Here is a 25,066-nt window from a genome sequence, read left to right as displayed (position 1 = left end):
GCCCAGCAGCGCCCCCTCCTGGCGGGCGGCAGCAGCAGGCCTTTCCCCTCCCCCGCCCTCCCCTGCCCGCTGCGGCTCCAGCCTCCGCCCCGCGCGCTCGCTCCCCGCGCCGCCGCTGCCGCTGCCGCACCTGCCACCATGTCGCCGCCGCCGGGTCATGTCTGACTCTCTCTGGATCGCGCTTTCCAATTTTTCGATGCCCTCCTTCTCTGGCGGCAGTATGTTCCGCCGGACCAAGAGGTAGACCCCCGATCCCTCAGACCCTGACCCGGCCCTTCCCCCAAAGCCGCCCTCCTGCTGCTGCTGCAGGGCGGGGCCCGGGATGCTGCACCCGGTCCAGCTGCGCCAGAGGTGCCCGCGCTGAGCCTTCCTGCCAGGGTTGAGGCTAAATGGGGGGCAGTGTGGGCCGAGACTGGGGAGGGGGGACTGCACGCTAGAAAGGACCGCCGCGGGGGGAGGGGGCTGCGCCTGGTGGGGGATTGCCGCGCCTTTGTCTGCTGGTGCTGCGGGCTCCCGCAGCCGGAGGGCGAAAGTAGCGGAAGAAGGGGAGGGTGGGGGGCTTAGCACCCTCAGAACAATAGCCCCAGCCTGGCCTCCCCCCACCGCCATGCCGCGTGCTCTGGCCGCGCAAATATGCTCAGTCACTGCTCTGGGCGGGGGGTGAAGGGAGTGAAGGGGCTGAAGGGTCCCTCTTTGGAAGCTGGGATCCTGAGGTGCAGAATGAAAGGGGGGGCTTTTATTATAGCCCAACCGCCCCTCCCAAAGAACACAGCCTCATATGAAAAATAGTGACACACAGCGTCACGCAGGACATGATGTCACACACACATACACACACAACAGCCCTAGTGTCCCAGATACACCCGGGAGTCGCTGCGAGTTCCCAGCCATACAGTGGCCATAGGTCAGAGGCATGCACAGACACACAGGGACACTCCCAAAATCACGCAGACAAGTACATCTGCAGGCACAGTGCAGCGTACACCCAGGAAGATGTCACTTGTGTGGTGATACACACACACATCACTGTGCCATCTGAGATGCACAGAGACACATATGTGGCAATGACATCTGTGCAATGTCACAATATACAATATCACCTAAGCATGTCACATGCTGTGCCGCACAGATGCCGCAATGACCCAGAGAGTCGGAGACACATACAGTGCCACAGGTTTTCACACATTTTCATCTGTGTCACACACGGTGGCATGCTCAGACGTGCCCAGTGTCGCAGGATGTTAACCTCACACACATATAGAGGTATATGATGTATCGCACACATATAGATGCCATACGTGGCCACACATGGTGAGTATCACGCTCGGACACAAGGACAGTGTCTCTTACAGACTCAGACTGCTACACAGAAGTATAGACGCAGCAGAAATCATGCATGAGGCACACTTACAGCCCGCAGTGGCACATCTAGTCACGGACAAGTGGCTAGACAGACTGCCAGACAGACACACAAAGCCACAGGTCACGTCACACAAGATAAACTCAAGGACTGTCACACATGATGTCACACTCGAGTGGTCCCAGGGCTGAACTCACACAGCCGGTGCCACACCTGGATCCACACAGCACATGTCACGCAAAGACCCAAAGACACGGAGACACGAGAATCTCCACTGGCATCGCGTGGACATGACTGTCACCCCATACATGGTCACGCGCGATCCGTCCACACCAGGAGGCTTGCATCAACAACACATCACACGTGCATCCTCTCCCATACACAGTCCCCACTGCCTCCTCCTCTGAGCAGTCCTTTGGGGCACATTCGAGCACCCACTCGGTTGGGAGACAGGTGGGAGGGATCTGAGATGCGAAGGTGATGGGTCGAACCCTCAAACTCACTGGGCTACGGCCGGGTCCGGCTCCCTGCCTCGCCTTCCCCGCAGCTGCCGCACCAGTAACCGGAAAAGCCTCATCCTGACCAGCACTTCGCCCACGCTGCCGCGACCCCACTCCCCTCTGCCAGGACACCTGGGTAAGACAGGTGATGGGTTTGCGGCCAGACTAGCGGAGGCGGGGCCATAGGCGAGGAGTGTGTCCACCCACAGGAAGGGTGGCCTAGAGTCTGGACACAGGACCTGGACTGGACAAGGGGCGGGGCCATCCTTGTGGGCTCGGCGGTTCCGCAAAGGGACGGGCGTTTGTGTGCGGAGGCCCAGGAGGAGCTTGTTTGGAAAGGGGATGGGGCAGAAAGGAGGAGCCATCCTTAAGGGGCGGGGCTCCCCAGAAAAAGGCGGGATCGACCCGGGGAGGGGCTGGGCTGACTTGGTAGCCGAAACATTTTGGGGGGAGGGGCCACAGCTAAGGGAAGAGGCCCACTCATCACGGCTGAGATTAGACTAGGGAGGAGACAAGCTGCTGTTTGGAACCCGCTGAGGATCAGGAGGTCTGATGGGATTGCCTCCCACGCCAGGCCTGAAGATCCCCCTCTTTCTGCTACAGGTAGCAGCCCCCTGGACAGCCCCCGCAACTTCTCCCCCAACACCCCAGCCCATTTCTCCTTTGCCTCTTCCCGAAGGTGAGTCCCTCTCCCCAGGGCCCCAGAACCCTGCCATACCCTCCCCAGCCACCGTCTGGGCCACCATCTGTTCCCCTCATCACTGCCTCTGAGTCAGAGCCTGAGGGACCGGCAGAGTGCCCCCAAAGTCCTGGCGGGAACAGGCGCCCAGCATTAGGGGCGGGACCACAAGAAGGCGGGGCCAGTCGCCTGGTCGGAATGGGGAAGGGGTGGGGCTTCCATTGCCGCGGAGCGAAAGCGCTTGCGCTATGGTCCCGGGGTCTTAGTCTCCCAAGCCTGGCTCTCCAGGCCAGGCGTTCCCATAGTAACAGGACAGGGTAGCAGGGATGAAGTGCGCAAGCTCAGACTGCTTGCTGCCCATCGAACGACTAGGTCCAAGATGTGGGGGAGGGCGCCTAGGGGATTGCCCCCGAAGACCCAAGAGGAGGAATCTCAGATTTCCCTCCGGAGGTCCTGTGGGTTTCTGGAGTGTCCCTGAGATGAATTTTCTGAGGGGCTTTGGCAAAATCGGGAGAGGAAGAGAGAATCTTTGATTTTTGAGGGGGAAACGTTTAGGATTCACCAGGGTGTTTTGCAGATCTTTTTTTCATCGAAATTTATTCATTCTAAAAACGTCTGAACAGCTACTGTGTTCTGGGAACTGGGGTATGGGGTGAACCGCATCCCTTCTGTACCCTCGGAGTTGAGTTTGGGCAGGCAACACAGATCACTGCAAAGGCTGGTGACAGTTGTGGTGGGGGGGAGTCACAGGAGACTGTGGGGACAAAGGGTGGCTCCTTTGGGAGGGTGGGGGTTTCCCGTCGACCATGGAATTCAGCTGAGGGCAATGGGGAGTCAGAAAAGGGTTCCAATATTGGACTGGATGTGGTCACCTTCATGGAGGGTGAGCTGAGCCAGGACACTGCCTGAGGAGAGGAGTCCAGTGCATGGGAGTGTGTGTCCCTGTGAAGGTGCGATCTGTGTGCTGATGTGGATGTGTGTGTGTTTGTGAGGTCATGAATACATGAGGCAGCCCACGCCTGCACATGGATCCATGGGTGTGAGAGTGAACGTGTGTGACTGTGTACTGGTCGGGTTGTAAATGTGTGTGTGAATAGCTGAGGAAACATGTACCTCCATGCGTGACTCCATGTGAATGTGTAATTTGTGTGGGAGTGTGAATGAGTGTGTAGCTCTGTGAGAATTTGAATGTGTGACTGAGTGCGTGAGGGTGTCTTCAATGTGTGTCATGTTAATGTGACAGACTAGAGTGTGTGGGGGAGTGTGTCTGTATATGTCAGAGTGTGAGTACCAGGTCTTTCTGTTTGTGTCTTTGTGAGTATATGTCACATTTTGCATGTGTGATTGTGTGTTAGCCTGGAAACGTGGGATATTTGGGTCCACAAATGGGACAGCGAGGGGCTGCCCTGGAGGCACAGATGGTAAAAGGTCTGCCTGCAATGCAGGAGACCCAGATTCAATCCCTGAGTCTGGAAGATCCCCTGGAGAAGAGAATGGCAACCCACTCCAGTATTCTTGCCTGGAGAATCCCATGGACAGAGGAGCCTGGCGGGCTACAGCCCATGGGGCTGCAAAGAGTTGGACATGACTGAAGTGACTTAGTGCGCACACACACACACATACACAAGCTAGTGAACGCCTGTGAGTATCTATGCTGAAGAGTCATGCTGTGTGAATGTGTGTGACTTTCAGTGTGTGAACTCAACCGTACTAGTACAGGATTGGATGTGGCCACAAGAGTGATTGTGTCTATGGGGTCCCGTGTCAGTGTGTACGTGCTTATGAGGAAGGGAACTTTCTTCTCTGAAAAGACTCAAATGATCTTCCTCTGAGAATTTTCTCAGAGGGAATCCTCTAGGGGTCATCTTTTGGGGTCCCTCTGGGATGATTTTCTTGAGTGGACTTTTTACTTTGGGGGCTTGTTTGGCTTGAGGATGAGGGTCATGGGAAGGAGCAGAGGAGACTGATCTTTGCTCCAGGTCCCGGGTGCCTGGCTGGTAGATTTCTTCTTTACCTCCTTAACCCTGAGGGCCTTCAGGGATCTCAGAGCATAGATGAATCCTCCCACCCCCTCAACCCTGGCCATGGTCAGAGGCTTCTCTCACACCCTGAGACATGGGGGGACTGATGGGGCCTGGCAGCCTCTGAGCAAGTTGGCTGGTTTCCAGGGCGGACGGACGCCGTTGGTCTCTGGCTTCACTCCCTTCGTCTGGCTATGGCACCAACACACCCAGCTCCACTGTCTCGGTGAGTGTGGCAGGCGGGGCCAGTGGGTGGGAGCTGCAGAGGGCCCACTGGACTGGCTTTAGTAAGAGCTTTGGGTTTCTCTAGTTTTCCAAATGCGTCACCTGTCCATCTCTTCATGTTCCAACTCTCTTCCAAGGTCCTGTTCTCCACCTTCAATATATCTTTTTGGGGATCCTACTCACTGTGGACTCAGTTTACAGATAAATGACATTAAGGCTCACGTGTTAAGCCACTTGGCCAAGTGTCTGCAGCTGGCTAGGGCCAGGCCACATCCTTCACCTGGAACCATTTGCTCATCCACTGCAATACGCAAAGTCTCTCCATCTGCCTCCTTTCAGACCTGTCTCTCTGGTTCGCTTGTCTATACATTGATATGATGCTCAGCAGACATTTCTCACATGACTTTCATGTGGCAGGTGGGGCTCTACAAGCTGGACCAGGGCCCAAAAATTCACAGAGCCCTCATGGGAAGAGTCAGATATGTAAGATGGCATTCACAACTTGGGATGCTGGAGTGGGCAGAGCTGTGATGAGGGTAGCATAAGGCAAGGTGAGGACAGCAGAGGGGAGGCACCTGACTACGCTGGAGGGAGGGTCAAGGAAGGTTTCCTGGAAGAGGTGGCATTGAGGCCAAGACAAAGTATCAGCAGGGGTTTGGCAGATGGAAGAAGGGAGGGAAGAGTGTTCCAGGAAGGGGGAACAGCATGTGCAAACTCTTAGCGGCAACAGAGAACTTCACACACTGGGGAAGTTGAAAATAGCCTGTGTGAATGGAGCTTTGGGTTGGAGGTGACACAGGCAGCAACACTCATGCTGTGGCTTCTTAGCCAGGGTGGCAAGGTGGATTTTATTCTAAATGTGGTGGGAAGCCAGAGAAAGGTTTTTTAGTCTGAACTATTAATATTTGAAATTATGATTCTGAATGTCAAATATTGGGCTTCCCCGGTGGCTTGGCAATAAAGAATCTGCCTGCAGTGTTGGAGATGCAATTCATCCCTGGGACAGGAAGATCCCCTGGAGGAGGGCACAGCAACCCACTCCAGTATTCTTGCCTGGAGAATCCCAAAGACAGAGGAGCCAGGTGGGCTACAGTCCATACAGTCACAAAGAGTCAGATACGACTGAAGTGACCTAGCACATAGGCACGCATGTCATAGATTATGTCATGTGCTGAGAAGATTATTTTAATAGGTAATGATGGGATGGGGAGTTTTAAGCAGGAAAGTGAGTGATGTCATGTGGAAATATATTATTCTGCCAGCAGAATCAGGTGTCTGTCCTTGTGTTTCTCCACTGATGTCTGGGTCTGTGATTGCCCCAACTGCATGCCATGCCCAGACCCGGGACTAAGCAGAACCAAGTTCCTGCTCTGGAGGAGCCGAAAGTAATAACAAATAAGTCATAAGATATACAGTAGTAAGTCAGGAGACAAGAAGTCAGCAAGAAGGGAGGTGGGGAAACGAGAGAGAATGATGGGTGTGGTCAGAGGAGGATGCCTAAAATGTGACTTTAAAGCAAAGACTTGGAGGAGTGATCCATAGTAGATGTGGGAGAGACAGAGGGAACAGTCAGTGCAAAGGCCTGGAAGCAGGACTGTGCCTTGCTTGTTCAAAGACCATCAAGGAGGCCTGTGCCGCTGGCGCAGAGCAGGTTGGCTGTGTGTGTGTGGGGTGGGGGGCGGGGTGGCGAGAGTGGGAGGAGGTGGTGGCAGACAGGGTTAGATCTTGCAAGACCTTGTGGGCTATGGAGAGGGCTTAGGCATTCATCAGGGGTAAGGTGGGAGCCATGGAGAGTTCTGAACAGAGGAGGCGTATGTGACTTGACTTGGGTTTTCACAGGCTCTGTCGGGCCACACTCATGTCTGTGTCCCTGTTCCCCTGTCTGTCGCCAGGAATCCCAAGCTGAGCCTTGGGATCCAAGGATCATAAGCCAGGTCCAGATTCTGGCCTTGCTCAGTGGCCCGCCAGCCGCGGGAGTCCCAGGCCAGGGTCCCGAGCTGTGGGGGGACCGTGGTGACCTGACCCCGGCCCTGCCCCTCCCCCCAGTCTTCCTGCTCCTCCCAGGAGCGTCTGCACCAGCTGCCCTACCAGCCCACCGTGGATGAGCTCCATTTCCTCTCCAAACACTTCGGCAGCACCGAGAGCATCACAGACGAGGATGGCGGCCGCCGCTCTCCTGCCGTGCGGCCTCGCTCGCGGAGTCTCAGGTGGGTCTGCCTCCCCCTCCGTGAACAACCTGGTGGGTCTGGAGGCTGGTGCCCTGCGAGACGCTTGTCTGCAGTTTGGGAGGGAAGGGGCTGGACGCAATGGGCTTCTTTCTCCGCAGTCCCGGGCGATCCCCCTCCTCCTACGACAACGAAATCGTGATGATGAACCATGTCTACAAGGAGAGGTTCCCGAAGGTGAGGCGGGGCCGGGGGCGGCCGCAGGGAAGCGGGGCGGCCGGAGCCCTCGCTCACCTTAGCTCCGCGCGCCCCCTGGTGGCCGAGGTCGCGGCGTGCAGGCTCTTGGCAGAAACAACCTCCGGGCCGAGCCCCGCGCGGGCATCCCCGCCTTGCCTCCCTCCCTCCCGCAGGCCACCGCGCAGATGGAAGAGAAGCTGCGCGACTTCGCCCGCGCCTACGAACCTGACAGCGTGTTGCCGCTGGCCGACGGCGTTCTCAGCTTCATCCACCACCAGATCATCGAGCTGGCTCGAGACTGCCTGACCAAGTCCCGCGACGGCCTCATTACCACCGTCTACTTCTACGAACTGCAGGAAAATCTGGAGAAGCTGCTACAGGACGTGAGTACCCCGAGGGGCCAACCCCACGTCGGGCTCCGAACCCCCAAATCTGGCCCAATGTCCCTATCCTTTCCTTCACGCCACATCCATTCACGGGGCGCCTAACATGTGCCAAGTGGATGGTGTGGAGCCGAGGACTGAAGCGTGGAGAAAGACTGAATCCCGACTCTAGATCTGATGGAGGAAGTAGGAATTATTTTTTTTCCCACAAAATGCACCTTTTGCCTTTATCAAAATCACTATATTGTTATACCACAATTTTTCACAATATCACATGGTGATATTGACAGTACTATTAATAATTTAAGTTTCTTGAAACTTCTCTGGCGGTCCAGTGGTTAAGATTCTGCTTCCAATGCAGGGGACACAGGTTCGATCCCTGGTCGGGGAATTAAGATCTCACAGGCAGCGTGGCTCGGCCAAACAAAGTTTCTTTCATTTTTTTTCCCACTGTTTTAATTAATTTTTATTGGAGTCTAGTTGACTTACAACGTTGTGTTAGTTGCAGGTGTACAGCAAGTTGAATGCGTTATACATATACATATATACACTCTTAGATTCTTTTCCTGTATAGGTCATTACAGAATATTGAGTAGAGTTCCCTGTGCTATACAGTAGGTTCTTATTAGTTATCTCTTTTATATATGGGGTTTCCCTGGTGGCGCTAGTGGTAAAGAACCTGCTTGCCGATGCAACAGACATAAGAGACTTGAGTTCTATCCCTGGGTTGGGAGGATCCCATGGAGAAGGGCATCCCAACCCATTCCAACATTCTTGGTTGGAGAATCCCATGGACAGAGGATCCTGGTGGGCTAGAGTTCACAGGGTTGCAGAGAGTTGGACACGACTGAAGTGACTTAGTATACAGAAAGCACATCAGTACCAGTCTCCCAATTTATCCCTACCCCACCCCCAGGAAGCAGGAATTTAACTTTGCTCACCTCTGTCAGCTCTTTACTCAAATGCTGCCTTCTTGGGTGACATCCTACTGAGAGTAGGATGAAGCAGGTGATTTTTTTTTTCCCCTTTTAGAACATTAATGATTGAATAAATTGAAAAGCAAATATGTTAAAACTTAATGTTAAGTTTAAATATTTTATAATTAAACCAAAATTTTCTATAATTTTACTTTCCTGGTTTTAATGGAAACAAGCTAATCAATAGTATTTTTATTAAAACCATTAATCATTTGAAAAACATAAAAACACATAAAGATTGCCCCACTTTTTCCTTTTTTTTTTCTGGCTGTACCACACAGCTTGAGAGATCTTAGTTCCCTAACCAGGGATTGAACCTGGGCCCACTGGGGAAGTCCCTACATTTTTTCTTTTGATTCAGTTTCCAGTATGGCTTGGCTTAGCCCTCTGGGATCCTGTCCTTATTTAGATTTTACTGAGACTTCCCTGGCAGTCCGGTGGTTAGAACTCGCCGAGCTCACTGCTAGAACCCAGCTGGATTCAATCGCTGGTTGTAGTATTGACTTTGATGGTCATGATAGATAAATTAATATATGGCCTGTCGATAGAAAACAAGAACATGAGCGTAGAGAAATGGTGACTGAGGGTCCTAGCATTGGAGGGGGTCAGGGCAAGCCTCCACGAGGAGTTGATAGCTGAGCAGAGACTTAAAAGAGGAGAAGTAGGGAGCCGTGGAAAGATCCGAGGAGAGAGGATGCTAGGCAGAGGGATTTTTAACTTGGCCTGGATTGTAGAATTGCTTTGAAGATAGATTGAATGACTGAACATTTTAGGACCATGTTTGCTATAGCAACAATAATGCTGATTTTTACCATGTGGCCTGAGTTTTCTCACCTGTGATATGGGACAGTAGCAGCAGTACTGTCCTTTCCTGTGGGGATGGAAGAGGAGCCTGGCCAGGAAAGGCGCCTGTGAACCCCACCCGCACTATACCCACATCCCAGGCCTATGAGCGTTCCGAGAGCTTAGAGGTGGCCTTCGTCACTCAGCTGGTGAAGAAGCTGCTTATTATCATCTCACGTCCAGCCAGGCTGCTGGAATGCCTGGTGAGGGGGCTGGGCATGGGCAGGGGAGGAGGTGCTGGGGTTGGGGGCTGGCTAGGGCCCCTTGGAGGTCACCCCGAACTCACCCTGCCTTGCCTTAGGAATTCAACCCCGAGGAGTTCTACCACTTGCTGGAGGCGGCTGAGGGCCATGCTAAGGAGGGCCACCTTGTCAAGACAGACATCCCCCGCTACATCATCCGCCAGCTGGGCCTCACCCGTGACCCCTTTCCAGGTGCTGACTGGTCTGTGCAGGGGGCTCTGGGTGAGCTGACTGGGACCCAGGCCTTGACTCACTCCCGTTCCCCTCCTAGATGTGGTGCACCTGGAGGAGCAAGACAGCGGCGGCTCTAACACGCCTGAGCAGGACGACCTTTCTGAGGTGAGGCCCGGAGGCCCCATGGGCAATGTGCTGGTCCGGCCCTGCTGGTCAGGGCTCGCCGCCTGCCTCTTTGCCCTCAGGCTGAGCGAATCTCTTGATCCCAGCTCTGAGCCTCAGTTTCCCCACCTGTAAAATGGGTTAATAATAGCTCTTCCTCCACAGGCAGTTTTCTTTTCATGATTAAATACACATAACATAAAATATACATTTAAACAAGTTTTAAATGAACAATTCATTGTTATTATTGTGAGGCCATTTCCACCATCTAGCCCCTAAACATTTTCATCATACCAAAAGGAAACCTTGTACCCATGAAGCAGTTTCTCTCTGTCCCCTCCCTCCCCCACAGCCCCTGGCAACCACTGATCTGCTTTCCAGATCTTTCTGTCTCTATGGATTTGCTGGGTCTGGATATTTCATATAAATGGAATTATTCACTCTGTGGCCTTTGGTGCCTGGCATAATGTTTTCAAGGCTTACCCATGCTATGGATGAATCAGTGCTTCGTTCCTTTTCGTCGCTGAATAATATATGCCATGTTTTGCTTATCCATTGTTCACTGATGGACCTTTAGGTCCACATCTGTTAGCTATTGTGTGAATAGTGCTGCTATGAATATTTGTGTACAAGTATTTGTTTGAACAACTGTCTCAGTTCTTTTAGGTATATACCTAGGAGTGGAATTTCTGGGTCACATGGTAACTCTATATTTAATTTCTTGAAATCTGTATGGACTTTTGAATGGGTTGAGTGTCTCTGTGTGTTAACAACTCACACAGAAAATTACTTAATTCCACCCACAGGCCAACCACACTTTGGTAGATGTTCCACATGTCTGGTGGAGGTTACCCACCATAATGGCCATACATGTGTTTTCAAAAGTGTGAAACAAAATATAGAAGTCAGAAGATTAAAATTAAAATCTGGGTTTGTGCCTTTTAAAAAAAAATCAAAAGTTCTAACAACACTGTGATGGAACCAGCTGGCATTGAATGTGGGCTGGCCTATGATATGGGGTTACCTACACCCCAGTCACCCGACTGTCACCTGGTATGCCTGGTCCCTGAAAGCATTTGGGTTTGTGTCCTTTGTTTCAGATTATATCTATGAATTCACATACATACACACACACATCTGTCCTGTATTTTAAAAAATCTCATTATACCCTTATATGCCATTTAATTTTTTGAATAGGTAATGGAATGACATCACTCAAAAGTCTAAAACTCTAAAAAGATATTTATCTTTAATTGTTGTTTGTAGGCTCCTTTGTAATGCCATTCGACCAAACTTGTTAACTGAGTGATTCAAATCTTCCATCTTCCTATTCATTTTTCTTTTTTTGCCAGATTGATTTGATAGTTTCTGAGAGAGATGTGTTAAGTTTGTCTTGAGTAACTTCTCTTTGTAGTTCTGCCAATGTTTCTATCAAACTTTTTTGGGCTACATTCTAAGGAACAGAGAAGTTCAATATTTTTAAACTTCACAGATCTTTTTGTGAACTGTTAATGTAATAAATCTCTTGTCCCTACAAAAAATAAAAATTATTTTCAAAAATGGTATACAGCAGAAAATCTTATACCCACTCTTGTCCCCCATACCCATACTGCCTCAAATATATTTTGCCCCTCTTTTTTCATAAAATCATACAGTAAATATTGCTCCTTGTTTCCCCCCCCCATTTAATAAAATACTTTGGAGAACTTTCTGAATAAGTGTACAGAAATATTTTTCATTAAAAAAAAAAAAGAAAAAACAGTGGTAAAGGACTTCCCTGGCAGTCCAGTGGTTAACACTGCTTCCACCGCAGAGAGCATGGGTTCAATCCCTGGTTCAGGAACTAAGATCCTGTGTGCCACACAGTATGGCCAAAAACAAGAACAAAATAGTAATAAAATATTCCTTTATATTATATCCCCTCGTATTTTATTTAACCAATTTCCTATGTATGGATTATTTCCAGTCTTATAATGAGTAAGAAAATATGTGTCTGTCATTTTTTTTTACAAAAATTTATTCTTAAATGTACAATAGGTTCCAAGGCAACACTTCATTCTAGCTATAGGTGGCAATAGATATTATGGCAGGGAATCCAGGTGTTTAAACAGGAATGGAGCTAAGGGTCATCGTTGCCTCAGGCACAAGGAACAGCTTACTTTTTGCCAGATTTCTTAGTTCCACCGGTGGCCAGGGGGCCTTTCCTTGCAGCCTTTGCTTTTAGCTCCTCAAGTTTCTTCTGCTCTTCCTTCTGCTTCTGCCTGAATGCCTTATCTTCCTCCTCCATCTCCTTGGCTTGCTTCTTGGGCTGCTTCTTCTTGCCACTTTTGCGGCCTGACATGGCACCTGCGCCCCCTCCCCAGACCCTGCCACCGGAAGCAGAGCTCCCCGTTCCAGCCCCTGCACCTGTGTGTCATTTTTCACATGTGAAAGCATATCTATAGCATGAATTCAAAAGTGTAAAAAAACTTTTTTAAAGTGAAAATTGCTGGATTAAAGGAAGCATGCATTTGTAATTCTGATATACACCAAGTACCTTTAATTGAGACTGTACCAATTTACCCCACTCCAGTACTCTTGCATGGAAAATCCCATGGATGGAAGAGCCTGGTAGGCTGCAGTCCAGGGGGTCGCTAAGAGTCAGACACAAGTGAGCGACTTTACTTTCACGTTTCACTTTCATGCATTGGAGAAGGAAATGGCAACCCACTACAGTATTCTTGCCTGGAGAATCCCAGAGACGGGGAAGGCTGGTGGGCTGCCGTCTGTGGGGTCGCACAGAGTTGGACACGACTGAAGCAACTTAGCAGCAGCAGCAGTACCAATTTATACTCCCAACAGCAAGGTATAGAAGTATCTGTTTCTGCACAGCTTGACCCACAGAGTGTGCCAGGCTTTTGGATTATTTTTTCTGCCAATCTACTGTGTGAAAAATGGTATCTTGGAGTAGTTTTAGCTTGCCTATCTGTCAGTATTTGTGATGTTCAACATTTTTTCACATGGTTAACAGCTCTAAGTCTAGTTTACATATCTTGCATACTGTTTCTCTTCAGTTGTTAATGTTATTGTTGATTTCTGGGAGCTCTTTACATATTAGGATGATTAGCCATTTTGTAGGCTTCTTTCCTAATGAAGAGAAGTTTGTTATATGACTTCACTGTCAGCCAGTCTTGGGTTTAAGTTCTGACTTTGTTACTCCCTCATTGTGGCGCTTGGATGAAGGACTCATTCACCGACTTTGTGCCTCAAATTCCCCATGTGTTAAGTGGAATACCAAGAGTCTCAGTCTCATGATGGTGATGATGATGCCATGGTCTCCATCTTTCCTCTGCAGGGCCGCAGCACCAAGGCTAAGAAACCGCCTGGAGAGAATGACTTTGAGACCATAAAGCTCATAAGCAATGGTGCCTACGGGTGAGCCACCCGGGGCTCTGGCGGGGGGAGGGCGGCGGAGGCCGGGTGTCTCGGAGGTGACGGCCGGTCCTCGCTCTCTCCCCCTGCAGCGCCGTCTACCTGGTGCGGCACCGGGAAACCAGGCAGCGCTTCGCGATGAAGAAGATCAACAAGCAGAACCTGATCCTGCGCAACCAAATCCAGCAGGCCTTCGTGGAGCGCGACATCCTTACGTTTGCCGAGAACCCCTTTGTGGTCGGGATGTTCTGCTCGTTCGAGACCCGGCGCCACCTCTGCATGGTCATGGAATATGTGGAAGGTGTGGGTGCCTGCAGGGCTGTGGGGAAGATGAGGGCATGGCCGCTAGGGGGAGCCTGCCCGGACCCCAGCCACCGTGTTGGCTATCCACCTGCGTGTTTAGTTTATCCACCCATTTATTCATCCAGCCATGGTTCAAACATTCCGTCTGTGTATCTCTACCCAGTCATCTGTTGGTTTATCTGCTTTCTTTTTGAAATTTTTACTCATTTGTGGCTGGGCTCGTTCTGCATTGCTGAGTGTGGGTTTTCTCTAGTTGTAGCAAGCGGGGACCACTCTCCAGTTGCAGTTCATGAGCTTCTCACTGGGGTGGCTTCTTTTTTTGCTGCACAGACTCTAGAGCGCTTAGGCTCAGTAGTTACGGCACACCAGCTTAGTGGCTCTGCGCCATGTGGGATCTTCCCTGCAGGGGTCAAACATGCATCCCCTGCGTTGGCAGGCGAATTTTTAACCACTGGACCACCAGGGAAGCCCGATTTATCTGTTTTAATTTCTCTCAGTATGGGTACATCCATTCCATTATCCATCCATCTATCCTCCTTCCCTTCATCTGTTCATTTGCTAATCCTTCCACTTTTCCATCCATATACCTACATGCCATCTCTCCATCTATCCATCCAATTACCCCTCTATTTGTCCATGCATGTATCTGTTTATACGTTACAGCTTTATTTATTTTATTCAAGTGTAGTTGATTTACAATATTATATCACATTTATTTTTAAAGGCTTGCCTGGTTTTCACTGTGCTGGTCCTCGTGGCTGTGGGCTTGCTCTGGTTGGGGCAAGTGGGGACTGTTCTTCATTGCGGTGCTTTGGCTCCTCATTCAGGGCCTCTTCTCTGGAGCACGGGCTGTAGGCACTAGGCCTTCAGTGGTGGCGTTTGGGCTTCAGCAGTTTCAGCCTGAGGTCTCTCGAGTGCTGACTCAGTAGTTGTGGAACACCAGCTTAGTTGCCCCATGGCATGTGGGATTTTCCCAGACCAAGGATTGAACCCGTGTCCCCTGCATTGGCAGGCAGACTCCTAACCACTGGACTACCAGGGAAGCCCCCACATCTATTTTAAAAAAAAGTAATAGACTTCATTTTTTAGAGACGTTTTAGGTTTATAGAAAAAGTGGCTGGAAAGCTCAGAGAGTTCCCAGGTGTTCACTCCCCTCCTGCTCTGTTTCCTCTGCTGTTTACATCTTGTAACACATTGGTTACAATTGAAGAACAAATACTGCACATTATTATTAACTCAATTATATTAGGGTTCACTGTGTTGTACATCTGTTTTCCATCCATCCCTCTTTTTCTAAATCTAGGCATTCATTCATCCCTCTGTTTATTCACCTACCTACTTAACATCCAGCTATCCACCGATATCTATTTACCCATTTATTAATCTGTCATCCATCCATCCCTCTTTCCATCCATCTATTTACTATTCTTATTTGTATTCATTCATCCAAACCTCCACTCTAGCAGCCATCTCATTTTATCTAGTTAGCAGTCTAACTCCATCTACTTACTCACAATTAATGCATCAGTTTATCCATCCCTTTACCATCCATCCACGCATCCAATCACCAATATATATGTTTTTCATCTGTTTATCTAACCATCCCAAATATTCATCCATCCATCTTCCAAACACAGAAGTACTATGGTTACACACATGATCTCACAGGGCTATAGCTGTGCCACCTCCAAGTCTTAATTGACCATTAAGTCACTCAACAGATATCCCTTCATCATCTCCTTCATGTCACACGCTTTTCTGGTGACATAGTGGAGACCTGGACAGATACACCTTTCCCTCACGGAGGGAATAGACATACAATAAAACGTACAATAAAACTGTATAGATATACAATAAACAAGAAAAACAAGCAACTTCAGGAATGGCTTTATCTAGGTGCTCAAGTTATGTCGTTAGTAATCTCTCCATCTCTTGGGTCTGGTCTCCCACGTGTGGACGTCCCCCTAAACAGGGCTTGATAGGGAATTCCCTGATGGTCCAAGGTTAGGACTCCACACTTCTGCTGCAAGCAGCATGGGCTTTGTGCCTGCCGGGGGAACTAAGATCTCACAAGCCACATGGCATGGCCAAAACATAAATAAAATGAAACAGGCCTTGATATAGTGAGGTTACCATCCAACAGGTCCCAGTTTACATCCTATGAGCTTAGCAATCTTTGTGAAAAAAGGGAAAAGTCATTGACCGAACTTGGGTTACATGCTGACCCAGCAGCTAAACCTGGAAGGAAATCTGACCCTTGTGAGAAAAAGGAGAAATGGAAGCTGAGGGAGACGAAAATATGAATGCTGCTGACAGTAAATCCAGTGGGGCAAAGTCATTTATATTTTAAAACCTCAGACCCTCAAAGTTCAGACTGCAAACTAGGGTCCAGTCTCCCAGACTCAGTTCATAAGCAGGCAGCTTCAGTCCCAACCAGACTTTACCTCCACCATCAACTCCCTGCCTGACCCAACCTCTCTCTGAGGTTGGGTGTAAAGCAGTCCCTTCCTGTGTAAAATCAACTGATTGTGCTAACTTTGGAGGATGGCTAAGAAAACAAGAGAAGCCTGGCAGAGGGCACTCCCAGCAGAAGCTGGGAGAGGGAGGCCCCTCTCTGAGCCTGTTTTCCTTAGCTGTAAAATGGGGGCCATGTGAGAAGAGAACTTGGTGCTCTGCTGCCTGCTGAGTGCTCAGCTCTGGGCCAGGGTTGCCTCCCTCTTCACATGCATCCATTCCTTCACTCCCAGGGGGGGACTGCGCCACCCTGCTGAAGAACATTGGGGCACTGCCTGTGGAGATGGCTCGCATGTACTTTGCTGAGACAGTGCTGGCGCTGGAGTACTTGCATAACTACGGCATCGTGCACCGCGACCTCAAGCCTGACAAGTGAGCCTTGACCTTTGCCACCACTCCTTCCCTGTCCCTCGGGGGTTGGGGGAGCCCTGGCACAGAAGGGCCAGGAGTGAGGAGGACCGTCCTCACCTCTAAGACCCCGGTTTGCTTCTGCAGCCTCCTTATCACCTCCATGGGGCACATCAAACTCACAGATTTTGGCCTCTCAAAGATGGGGCTCATGAGCCTCACCACCAACCTCTATGAAGGCCACATCGAGAAGGACGCCCGGGAGTTCCTGGACAAACAGGTGTGTGTGCGGGAGTGGGGGTCACCACGGGTGGAGTGACCCGGCAGGACTATGTGGGCCCTGGGCCTGGCATGGGGGGGCACTGCTCCCCCAGGAGGCCCCTTCTGTGGCCAGGGCATGGGCTGACCGCCTGCCCCCAGGTGTGTGGGACCCCAGAGTACATCGCACCCGAGGTCATCCTGCGTCAGGGATACGGCAAGCCGGTGGACTGGTGGGCCATGGGCATCATTCTCTACGAGTTCCTGGTGGGCTGTGTGCCCTTCTTTGGAGACACTCCCGAAGAGCTCTTTGGACAGGTCATCAGTGGTGCGTGCCTCCGCGGTGGGCAGGCAGGGGGCACGGAAACGAGGGAGGGCCCAAGGCCTCGTGGACCTAAAAGCGAACCCTACCCCACACCTTGCTCTGCAGACGACATCCTGTGGCCCGAAGGGGAGGAGGCCCTACCCACGGATGCCCAGCACCTGATATCCAGCCTCCTGCAGACTAATCCCTTGATCCGTCTAGGTGCAGGTAGGGGGGTTCTGCTGTGCAGAGAATATGAGTTGAGGCAGGGGTGGGTGGGTAGTGGTGTCTGTTGTCCGTAGCAGGGCTTCCAGCGCTGTGTCCCTGGGTGGGAAAATGGGTGAGCTGGGCTGCTGGGCTACTGGGCTAGCCTTAAGTGTCAGCTGTGCAGTCGTGTCCGACTCTTTGCGACCCCATGGACTGTGGCCCATCAGGCTCCTCTGTTCATGGAATTCTCCAGGCAAGAATACTGGAGTGGGCAGCTATGCCCTTCTCCAGGAGATCTTCTCTATCCAGGGATTGAACCTGGGTCTCCTGCATTGCAGGCAGATTCTTTACAGTCTGAGTCACCAGTGAAGCCTGAGCTAGCCATAGCTGTCGCTTAAATTCCTTCCCTGGTCCAGCCCCTCCTTCCTCCCCAGGCGGTGCCTTTGAGGTGAAGCAACACAGTTTCTTTCGAGACCTGGACTGGACAGGATTGCTGAGGCAGAAGGCCGAGTTCATCCCCCATCTGGAGTCCGAAGACGACACCAGCTACTTCGACAGTGAGCGGGGACAGCGGGTGGAATCCTTTGAGGGGGCCCTTGGGTATGGCCTGTGCTGGAACCCAGTTCTAGCCCGCTAGAACAGAGAAGAGGGCTGAGGTTGTGCCGGGGGCGTGGCTTAGCAGAGGGGCGGGGCTCAGAGAAGAAAGAAGGCTGGGGTAGGAATGGAGCCTGCTGCTGCTGCTAAGTCGCTTCAGTCGTGTCCGACTCTGTGCAACCCCATAGACGGTAGCCCGCCAGGCTCCCCCGTCTCTGGGGTTCTCCAGGCAAGAACACTGTAGTGGGTTGCCATTTCCTTCTCCAATGCATGAAAGTGAAAAGTCAAAGTGAAGTCGCTCAGTCTGTCCGACTCTTAGCAACCTCATGGACTGCAGCCTACCAGGCTCCTCCGTCCATGGGTTTTCCAGGCAAGAGTACTGCAGTGAGGTGCCATTGCCTTCTCCTAGGGATGGAGCCTGGACCGGAGTAAATTCTAAAATTGGAAGTGAGCCTGGATTACCAGGCGGTGCTAGGACCCAGAACAAGGCAAGCCTGGCTGGCGGAGGCAGAACCAGGGTGGAGAGCACCTTAGGTGGAGTCTGGGGGTGTGGCTTTATGGAGGCGGGGCTACATGTAGCCTTGGAGAAAGTGGGCCTGGGACTCAGCGTGGGGGCGGGGTCTGAATCAGTTACTAGTTAGAAGGGGCGTGCGTGGCCAGGCTTGTAGGACCTAGACCTGACTTTCGTGGGGTTGTGATTTGAGGAGTGGACGTGCCCGCGGTCACTATCCACACCTCCACCCCAGCCCGCTCAGACAGGTATCACCACGTGAACTCCTACGATGAGGATGACACCACGGAGGAGGAGCCTGTGGAGATCCGTCAGTTCTCCTCCTGCTCCCCGCGCTTCAGCAAGGTGGGACAAACCGGGGGGCAGGGATGGGGTGAGTCCGGGGGAGGGCGGGGCAGCTGTTGAGGGAGGGAATGGAGGTGGGCTTGAAGTGGGCAGGGCCTCAGGAGGCTGTGGGGAGCAGGCACACAGACCTAAAGTCTCAGACTAGAGAAATTTACAGAGGGAGTGAGGATCTGAGCGATGAGGCTAGTGGCAGAAGGGGTGGGGTGGGGGGAAGCAGCATAGTCTTGGAAGTGGCCTTTGGCATTAAAGTGAGTGAAGTCGCTCAGTCGTGTCCGACTCTTTGCGACCCCATGGACTGTAGCCTTCCAGGTTCCTCCGCCCATGGGATTTTCCAGGCAAGAATACTGGAGTGGGTTTCTTCTCCAGGAGATCTTCCGGATCTCCTGGTCTCCCGCATTGTAAGCAGAGGCTTTACTGTCTGAGCTACCAGGGAGGACGCCTTCGGCATTGAGTGGAATCTAACGGGAACCTGAACAGTATGGAAATGACCGACAGGAGGAGCGGGCTAATCTGGACCAGGCGGGGTCAGGACCTGGGAATGGAGAGATTGAGCAGTGAGGGCGGAGCTAGGCCGTGGCGAGGCTGGGCACTATTTCATTTTGAGGAACAGCATGAGGCGGGGGTCACAAAGAGTCGGACACAACTGAGCACACATACAGTGTAGGGGGGGTGCACGACCTAGCTTGGGAGAGGGTACGCATAACTGGATGAGACTTGGAGAGGTGAGATTCTGTACAGCTTGGGCAGGAGGATCTAGAATATGTCAGAGCCTTATTTCGTGGGGGTGGGGCCAGAACTGAAGAATTGTGGGTGGTCGGGCTAGGTCCAGGAATGGGCAGGACCCAGCTTTACTAGGATGGAGCTTAGTTTGGCAGGCTCCAGTAGCGAGGTGGAGAATGAGATGGTTGGTTGGCATCATCGACTCAATGAACATGAGTCTGAACAAACTCCAGGAGACAGGGAAGCCTAGCGTGCTGCAGTCCATGGGGTCGCAAATACTTGGACACGACTGAGCGACTAAACAACAGTGGCGGGAAGTTTACTGGTTCAGGAGGGAAGGCAGAACCTGGGGCTGGACTTCCCTCCACTACTGCTTGCAGGTGTACAGCAGTATGGAGCAGCTGTCGCAGCACGAGCCCAAGACCCCTGTGGCGGCAGCGGGGACCAGCAAGAGGGAGCCAAGCGCCAAGGGCCCAGAGGAGAAGGTGGCCAGCAAGCGGGAGGGCCTGGGTGGCCTGACCCTGCGCGAGAAGACCTGGAGAGGGGGCTCCCCGGAGATGTGAGCAAGGGCAGAGCTGGGTTTGGGGGCGGGGCCCGGAGGGGAGTAACTCCTCTGACAATGCCCCCTTTGCGCAGCAAGCGCTTCTCGGCATCTGAGGCCAGCTTCTTGGAGGGGGAGGCCAGTCCCCCGTTGGGCGCCCGCCGCCGTTTCTCGGCGCTGCTGGAGCCCAGCCGCTTCAGCACCCCGCAAGAGGAAGAGGACGAGGCTCGGCTGCGCAGGCCTCCCCGGCCCAGCTCCGATCCCCCAGGCTCCCTGGATGCGCGGGCCGCCAAAGAGACACCTCCAGGGGATGGCACCCCTAGCACCGGGGACTCGGAGGCTAGTAAGTGCCCCCTCCTGCCGCCTTCCCCAGTTCTCCAGGGGCCATATATGAGCGTTCAGTGAGCCTGATTACTGCTTATGCAAATTCTCCTGTACTCTCCACACTCCAACCTGGGATTCTCATCAACATGAGAATGACCCCTATTCCATGCTCAGTCAGTCAACGAATGTGTTTAACCACGTCTCTGTGTCAGGAGCTGTTCCAGATGTATAGGGTACCTGCTCTTATGAAATTCACAATCCAGCAAGGGAGAGAGGTGGGAAGAGCATTGCATGCAGAGGGAACACCATTTACGAGGACTATGCCCTTGGACTGACCCCCTAACCCACCTGCTACGTTGCAGCTGACCGCCCAGGCGACCTCTGCCCACCCTCTAAGGATGGGGACCCATCAGGCCCCAGAGCCACCAATGACCTGGTTCTGCGCCGAGCGCGGCACCAGCAGCTATCAGGAGATCCCGCGGTAGAGAAGCGGCCTTCTCGAACCGGGGGCAAAGTCATCAAGTCAGCCTCGGCCACTGCCTTGTCTGTCATGATCCCTGCAGGTGATGCTGGGTCCAACCTGGCAGGGGATGGGCTGACCCCATTGGTGCATTTTCCCGGTCCTCCGTGATTTGCTCTGGGATGGGCCAATGGGAGCCCTGGGACTTTCACTTGGGAGGAGGGAGGAGCAGACACAGGTAGAGCTGTGTCTGTCTGCCCTGACCTCTGACCATCGGTCTGTGTCTGCAGTGGACCCACATGGGAGCTCACCTTTGGCTAGCCCCATGTCCCCGCGATCTCTCTCCTCCAACCCATCCTCACGGGACTCCTCACCCAGCCGGGACTACTCGCCGGCTGTCAGTGGGCTTCGCTCCCCCATCACCATCCAACGCTCGGGCAAGAAGTATGGCTTCACACTGCGTGCCATCCGCGTCTACATGGGTGACTCAGATGTCTACAGTGTACACCACATTGTCTGGGTGAGCAGTCATGGATGAGCCTGTATTCTACGGTGGGGGTGGGGAGAGTTCCACACCCTCCCCGCCACCTCCTCGCTCAAAGGGATGAGGGACAGCTCAAACTCTGGAACTAGGCAGCCTGAATGAGACTCCTCTGTGACACCCCCGCACCCCATCACTTTCCTGTCTGATTTTCAGTTTCTTCATTTGTAAACTGGCGAGAATGATTGTTGTTTCGCTCGGTGTTATGATTAATTACTGTGCCTACAGAGTTAGGTGTCTGGAACAGAAGCTTAGGGAGACTTCCTTGTTACCAATCCTGTTAATCCTGCCCCTGTGGGGTTCCCTGTCCCCAGCACGTGGAGGAGGGGGGCCCAGCCCAGGAGGCAGGGCTCTGTGCCGGGGACCTCATCACCCACGTGAACGGGGAGCCGGTGCATGGCATGGTACATCCTGAGGTCGTTGAGCTGATCCTTAAGGTGAGTCTATGGGGGAAAAGCGAACTGTCGGGGGAGTGGAAGGGAGTGAAGGGTGAGGGAGGTCCCGGGGAGCTGGAGTTGCCAGAACAGCCTCCAGCAGAGAACTTTCCCCCTTTCTAACTCCAGAGTGGCAATAAAGTGGCCGTTACCACAACGCCCTTCGAAAATACCTCCATCCGTATCGGCCCTGCACGGCGCAGCAGCTACAAGGCCAAAATGGCTCGGAGGAACAAGAGGCCCTCTGCCAAGGAGGGTCAGGAGAGGTGGGTGGGGCCGAGTGCAGTGGGCGGGACTATAAGCAGCAGGCCCTCTGGAGCATTTCAGTTTTTGAGCAATGGCCAGGGCTTATGTGGGATAGGTATAGGAGAGGACAGGAGAAGGCATATTCACAGGAATGGAAGTTGTGCACAGGAAAGGTGGCCGGAGCCACTGTGCGTGTGTGCTAGGTCCCTTCAGTCTTGTCTGACTCTTTGGGACCCTATGGATTGTAGCCCGCCAGGCTCTTCTGTCCATGGGATTCTCCAGGCAAGAATACTGGAGTTGGTTGCCATGCCCTTCTCCAGGGGATCTTCCCGACCCAGGGATCAGGAAGACAGAACTCCAGTCTCACGTCTCCTGCATTGGCAGGCGGGTTCTTTACCACTCGCGCCACCTGGGGGCCACCGAGTGAAGAGCAATAATGAGAGGACAGAGAAGGAGGGGCTGAGAAAGTGGGAGGAGTTGGGAAAAGAAGATGTACCAAGCTCCAAAACTCGGAGTAGAGCAGAGCCAGCGGATACGGACCAAGAGGGCACCATCCAAGAGATGACCCTGCTTTGCTGGATGCATTTAGGAGACTGGGAGGGGCCAGGAGAAGAGACTTCTACCTGGGAGGAGCATACCAGGCCAGTAGAAATAATTTCTTCCCTTACAAATAATGCAGAATTAGGAGAGGTGGGTGGAGCCAGGAGAGTTTTCTGTTTTGATCAGCGGGTTTGGCCTGGACAAAGAGTGAGTGGGGATTGGAGTGAGATGCGTCAGGCTGAGGCCAGTGAAATTCTTCCTGCCCTGATAGGTGGGTTTAGCTGAAGAGGGGGTGGCTAGAAAGGTGGACGGGGCCAGAATAGGTTGGTTCTGTTTGGAAGGATGTTTCTAGCTTGGACTGTGAGTGGTCAACAAGCAATCGGTAGGCCAGGTGGGAGGAGCCAAGTGGGACAGCCATAAAGGAAGTCTCCAGTCTCCAACAGTATTGTTTTTGAAGAGGGAGGGTCCAGATTGGGTGGGTGGTTCCAGGAGGTGCCTTGTGGCCCTGAAGTGGGAAGAGCCGGGAGCTCTAGAGTCTGGTCCAGGGAAACTGGTTCCCTCCTTGTTCTCTAGCAAGAAGCGCAGCTCCCTCTTCCGCAAGATCACGAAGCAGTCAAACTTGCTGCACACTAGCCGCTCGCTGTCGTCGTTGAACCGCTCGCTGTCGTCCAGCGACAGCTTGCCCGGCTCTCCCACGCACGGCCTGCCGGCGCGCTCGCCCACCCACAGCTACCGCTCCACGCCCGACTCCGCCTACCTAGGTAGACCCTGCGCCTGCGCGGGGCGGGCGGCATGTGCGGGCGGGGCAGTGCCCTGGCGGCGCCCACCCAGTTCTTTGCTCTCTCTCGCCCGCCCGCAGGCGCCTCGTCCCAGAGTAGCTCGCCCGCCTCGAGCACGCCCAACTCGCCGGCGTCGTCAGCGTCGCACCACATCCGGCCCAGCACGCTGCACGGCCTGTCGCCGAAGCTGCACCGCCAGTACCGCTCTGCGCGCTGCAAGTCGGCAGGCAACATCCCGCTGTCGCCGCTGGCGCACACGCCGTCCCCGACACAGGCGTCGCCGCCGCCGCTGCCGGGCCACACGGTGGGCAGCTCGCACACCACGCAGAGCTTCCCGGCCAAGCTGCACTCGTCGCCGCCGGTGGTGCGCCCGCGCCCGAAGAGTGCCGAGCCCCCGCGCTCCCCACTCCTCAAACGGGTGCAGTCGGCGGAGAAGCTGGGAGCCTCACTGGGCGCCGACAAGAAGGGCGCGCTGCGCAAACACAGCCTCGAGGTGGGCCACCCGGATTTCCGCAAGGACTTCCACGGCGAGCTAGCGCTGCATAGCCTCGCAGAGTCGGACGGCGAGACACCCCCTATCGAGGGTCCCGGTGCGCCCCGGCAGGTCGCCGTCCGCCGCCTGGGCCGCCAGGAGTCGCCCTTGAGCCTGGGCGCGGACCCGCTGCTGCCCGAGGGCGCCCCCAGGCCGCTGGCATCAAGTAAGGAGAAAGAGTCCCCGGGTGGCGCCGAGGCCTGCACCCCGCCCCGCGCGACCCCTGGGGGTCGGACCCTGGAGCGGGACGCCAGCGGCGCGCGACACCAGAGCGTGCAGACCGAAGACGGTACGGGCGGGACGGCCAGGGCCGTGGCCAAGTCCGCCCTGAGCCCGGTGCAGGAACACGAGACCGGCCGGCGCAGCAGTTCCGGCGAAGCAGGCACGCCCCCGGTGCCCATTGTCGTAGAGCCCGTACGGCCCGGGGCGAAAGCCGAGGTGTCTCAGCCCCCAAGTGTGCATACCCCGAGTGCGGACTCCAAGGCATTGCCCGAATCTGCACCCCTGGCGCCTCCTCAACCTGAGGCCCTCCGGGGCCGGGAGCGCTGGGTGCTGGAGGTGGTAGAGGAGCGGACCACGCTGAGCGGGCCTCGTTCCAAACCTGCCTCTCCCAAGCTCTCCCCAGACCCCCAGACCCCCTCCCAAGCCCCAACAAAAAATGTGCCCAGCAGTGCCGGGCCCCCAGCCCCACCTGCTTCCCTGCCGGGCCCGACCGCCAAGCCTGAGGTGGGGCCAACTTCTCGGTGCCCTGCTGAAGCTGTGCCCTCAGTAGGCCCGACCAAAAAAGGGGCGCCCTGCCCCATGCCCCCAGGCCCATAGCAGTGGGAGCCGCTGGCCCCGTGCTGTACAGCCGCCTGTATACATATGTACACATATAAATAAAGTGCGCCCCTGCTGTGTGAGCTTTCTGGAGCTCGCCCCTCCTCCCCTAGCGAGGCAGGACATCCTGTTTCCACCCCCTTGCCTGTGTGCTTGTTAAAGGGTGAAACTTCCTCCAGTCCTAGTTACCATAAAGAGGGGAGGTAGGTCTTGGGTGGACCCTTACTTGGGGTCCTATTCTGAGTCTCATCTGTGTGCCAGCTGCCCCCAGACCCTGAGCAATTGCAATGCTGTTCAGAGTCCCAGTGCCCAGCTGAAGAAAGAATAACAGTCTCATTTACCAATTTCTTTGTATTACTATGATTCC

At 53.6% G+C, this 25,066-nt stretch overlaps 2 protein-coding genes across 2 annotated transcripts; one reads left to right on the top strand and one right to left on the bottom strand.

The window, feature by feature from the left end:
• The first annotated feature begins 157 nt into the window (after positions 1 to 157).
• MAST1 (microtubule associated serine/threonine kinase 1) lies at positions 158 to 24,699 on the top strand. The gene is made up of 26 exons (XM_068980427.1): positions 158 to 240; positions 1,908 to 1,996; positions 2,464 to 2,539; positions 4,708 to 4,786; positions 6,832 to 6,992; positions 7,112 to 7,187; positions 7,361 to 7,570; positions 9,492 to 9,593; positions 9,692 to 9,824; positions 9,904 to 9,971; positions 13,303 to 13,382; positions 13,472 to 13,680; positions 16,430 to 16,568; positions 16,692 to 16,824; positions 16,965 to 17,130; positions 17,233 to 17,334; positions 17,748 to 17,870; positions 18,654 to 18,763; positions 19,864 to 20,042; positions 20,120 to 20,367; positions 20,711 to 20,911; positions 21,099 to 21,328; positions 21,664 to 21,786; positions 21,913 to 22,049; positions 23,143 to 23,330; positions 23,429 to 24,699. Exons 1-26 carry the CDS (start codon positions 158 to 160, stop codon positions 24,697 to 24,699), a joined length of 4,716 nt encoding a protein of 1,571 aa, XP_068836528.1.
• LOC138085848 (translation machinery-associated protein 7-like) lies at positions 12,124 to 12,309 on the bottom strand. Its single transcript, XM_068980428.1, has one exon. It carries the CDS (start codon positions 12,307 to 12,309, stop codon positions 12,124 to 12,126), a length of 186 nt encoding a protein of 61 aa, XP_068836529.1.
• Positions 24,700 to 25,066: the final 367 nt, after the last annotated feature.

This window comes from Capricornis sumatraensis, chromosome 9 (genome assembly GCF_032405125.1).
Source record: "Capricornis sumatraensis isolate serow.1 chromosome 9, serow.2, whole genome shotgun sequence".
Taxonomy (NCBI): Eukaryota; Metazoa; Chordata; class Mammalia; order Artiodactyla; family Bovidae; genus Capricornis; species Capricornis sumatraensis.
This window is presented reverse-complemented; position numbering and strand designations above follow the sequence as displayed.

Coding starts and splice junctions, on each gene's coding strand:
- MAST1 (XM_068980427.1), top strand. CDS start 158: ATGTCTGACTCTCTCTGGATCGCGCTTTCCAATTTTTCGATGCCCTCC. Junction 4,787..6,831: donor CACCCAGCTCCACTGTCTCG/GTGAGTGTGGCA, acceptor CCCTCCCCCCAG/TCTTCCTGCTCCTCCCAGGA. Junction 6,993..7,111: donor CCTCGCTCGCGGAGTCTCAG/GTGGGTCTGCCT, acceptor CTTTCTCCGCAG/TCCCGGGCGATCCCCCTCCT.
- LOC138085848 (XM_068980428.1), bottom strand. CDS start 12,309: ATGTCAGGCCGCAAAAGTGGCAAGAAGAAGCAGCCCAAGAAGCAAGCC.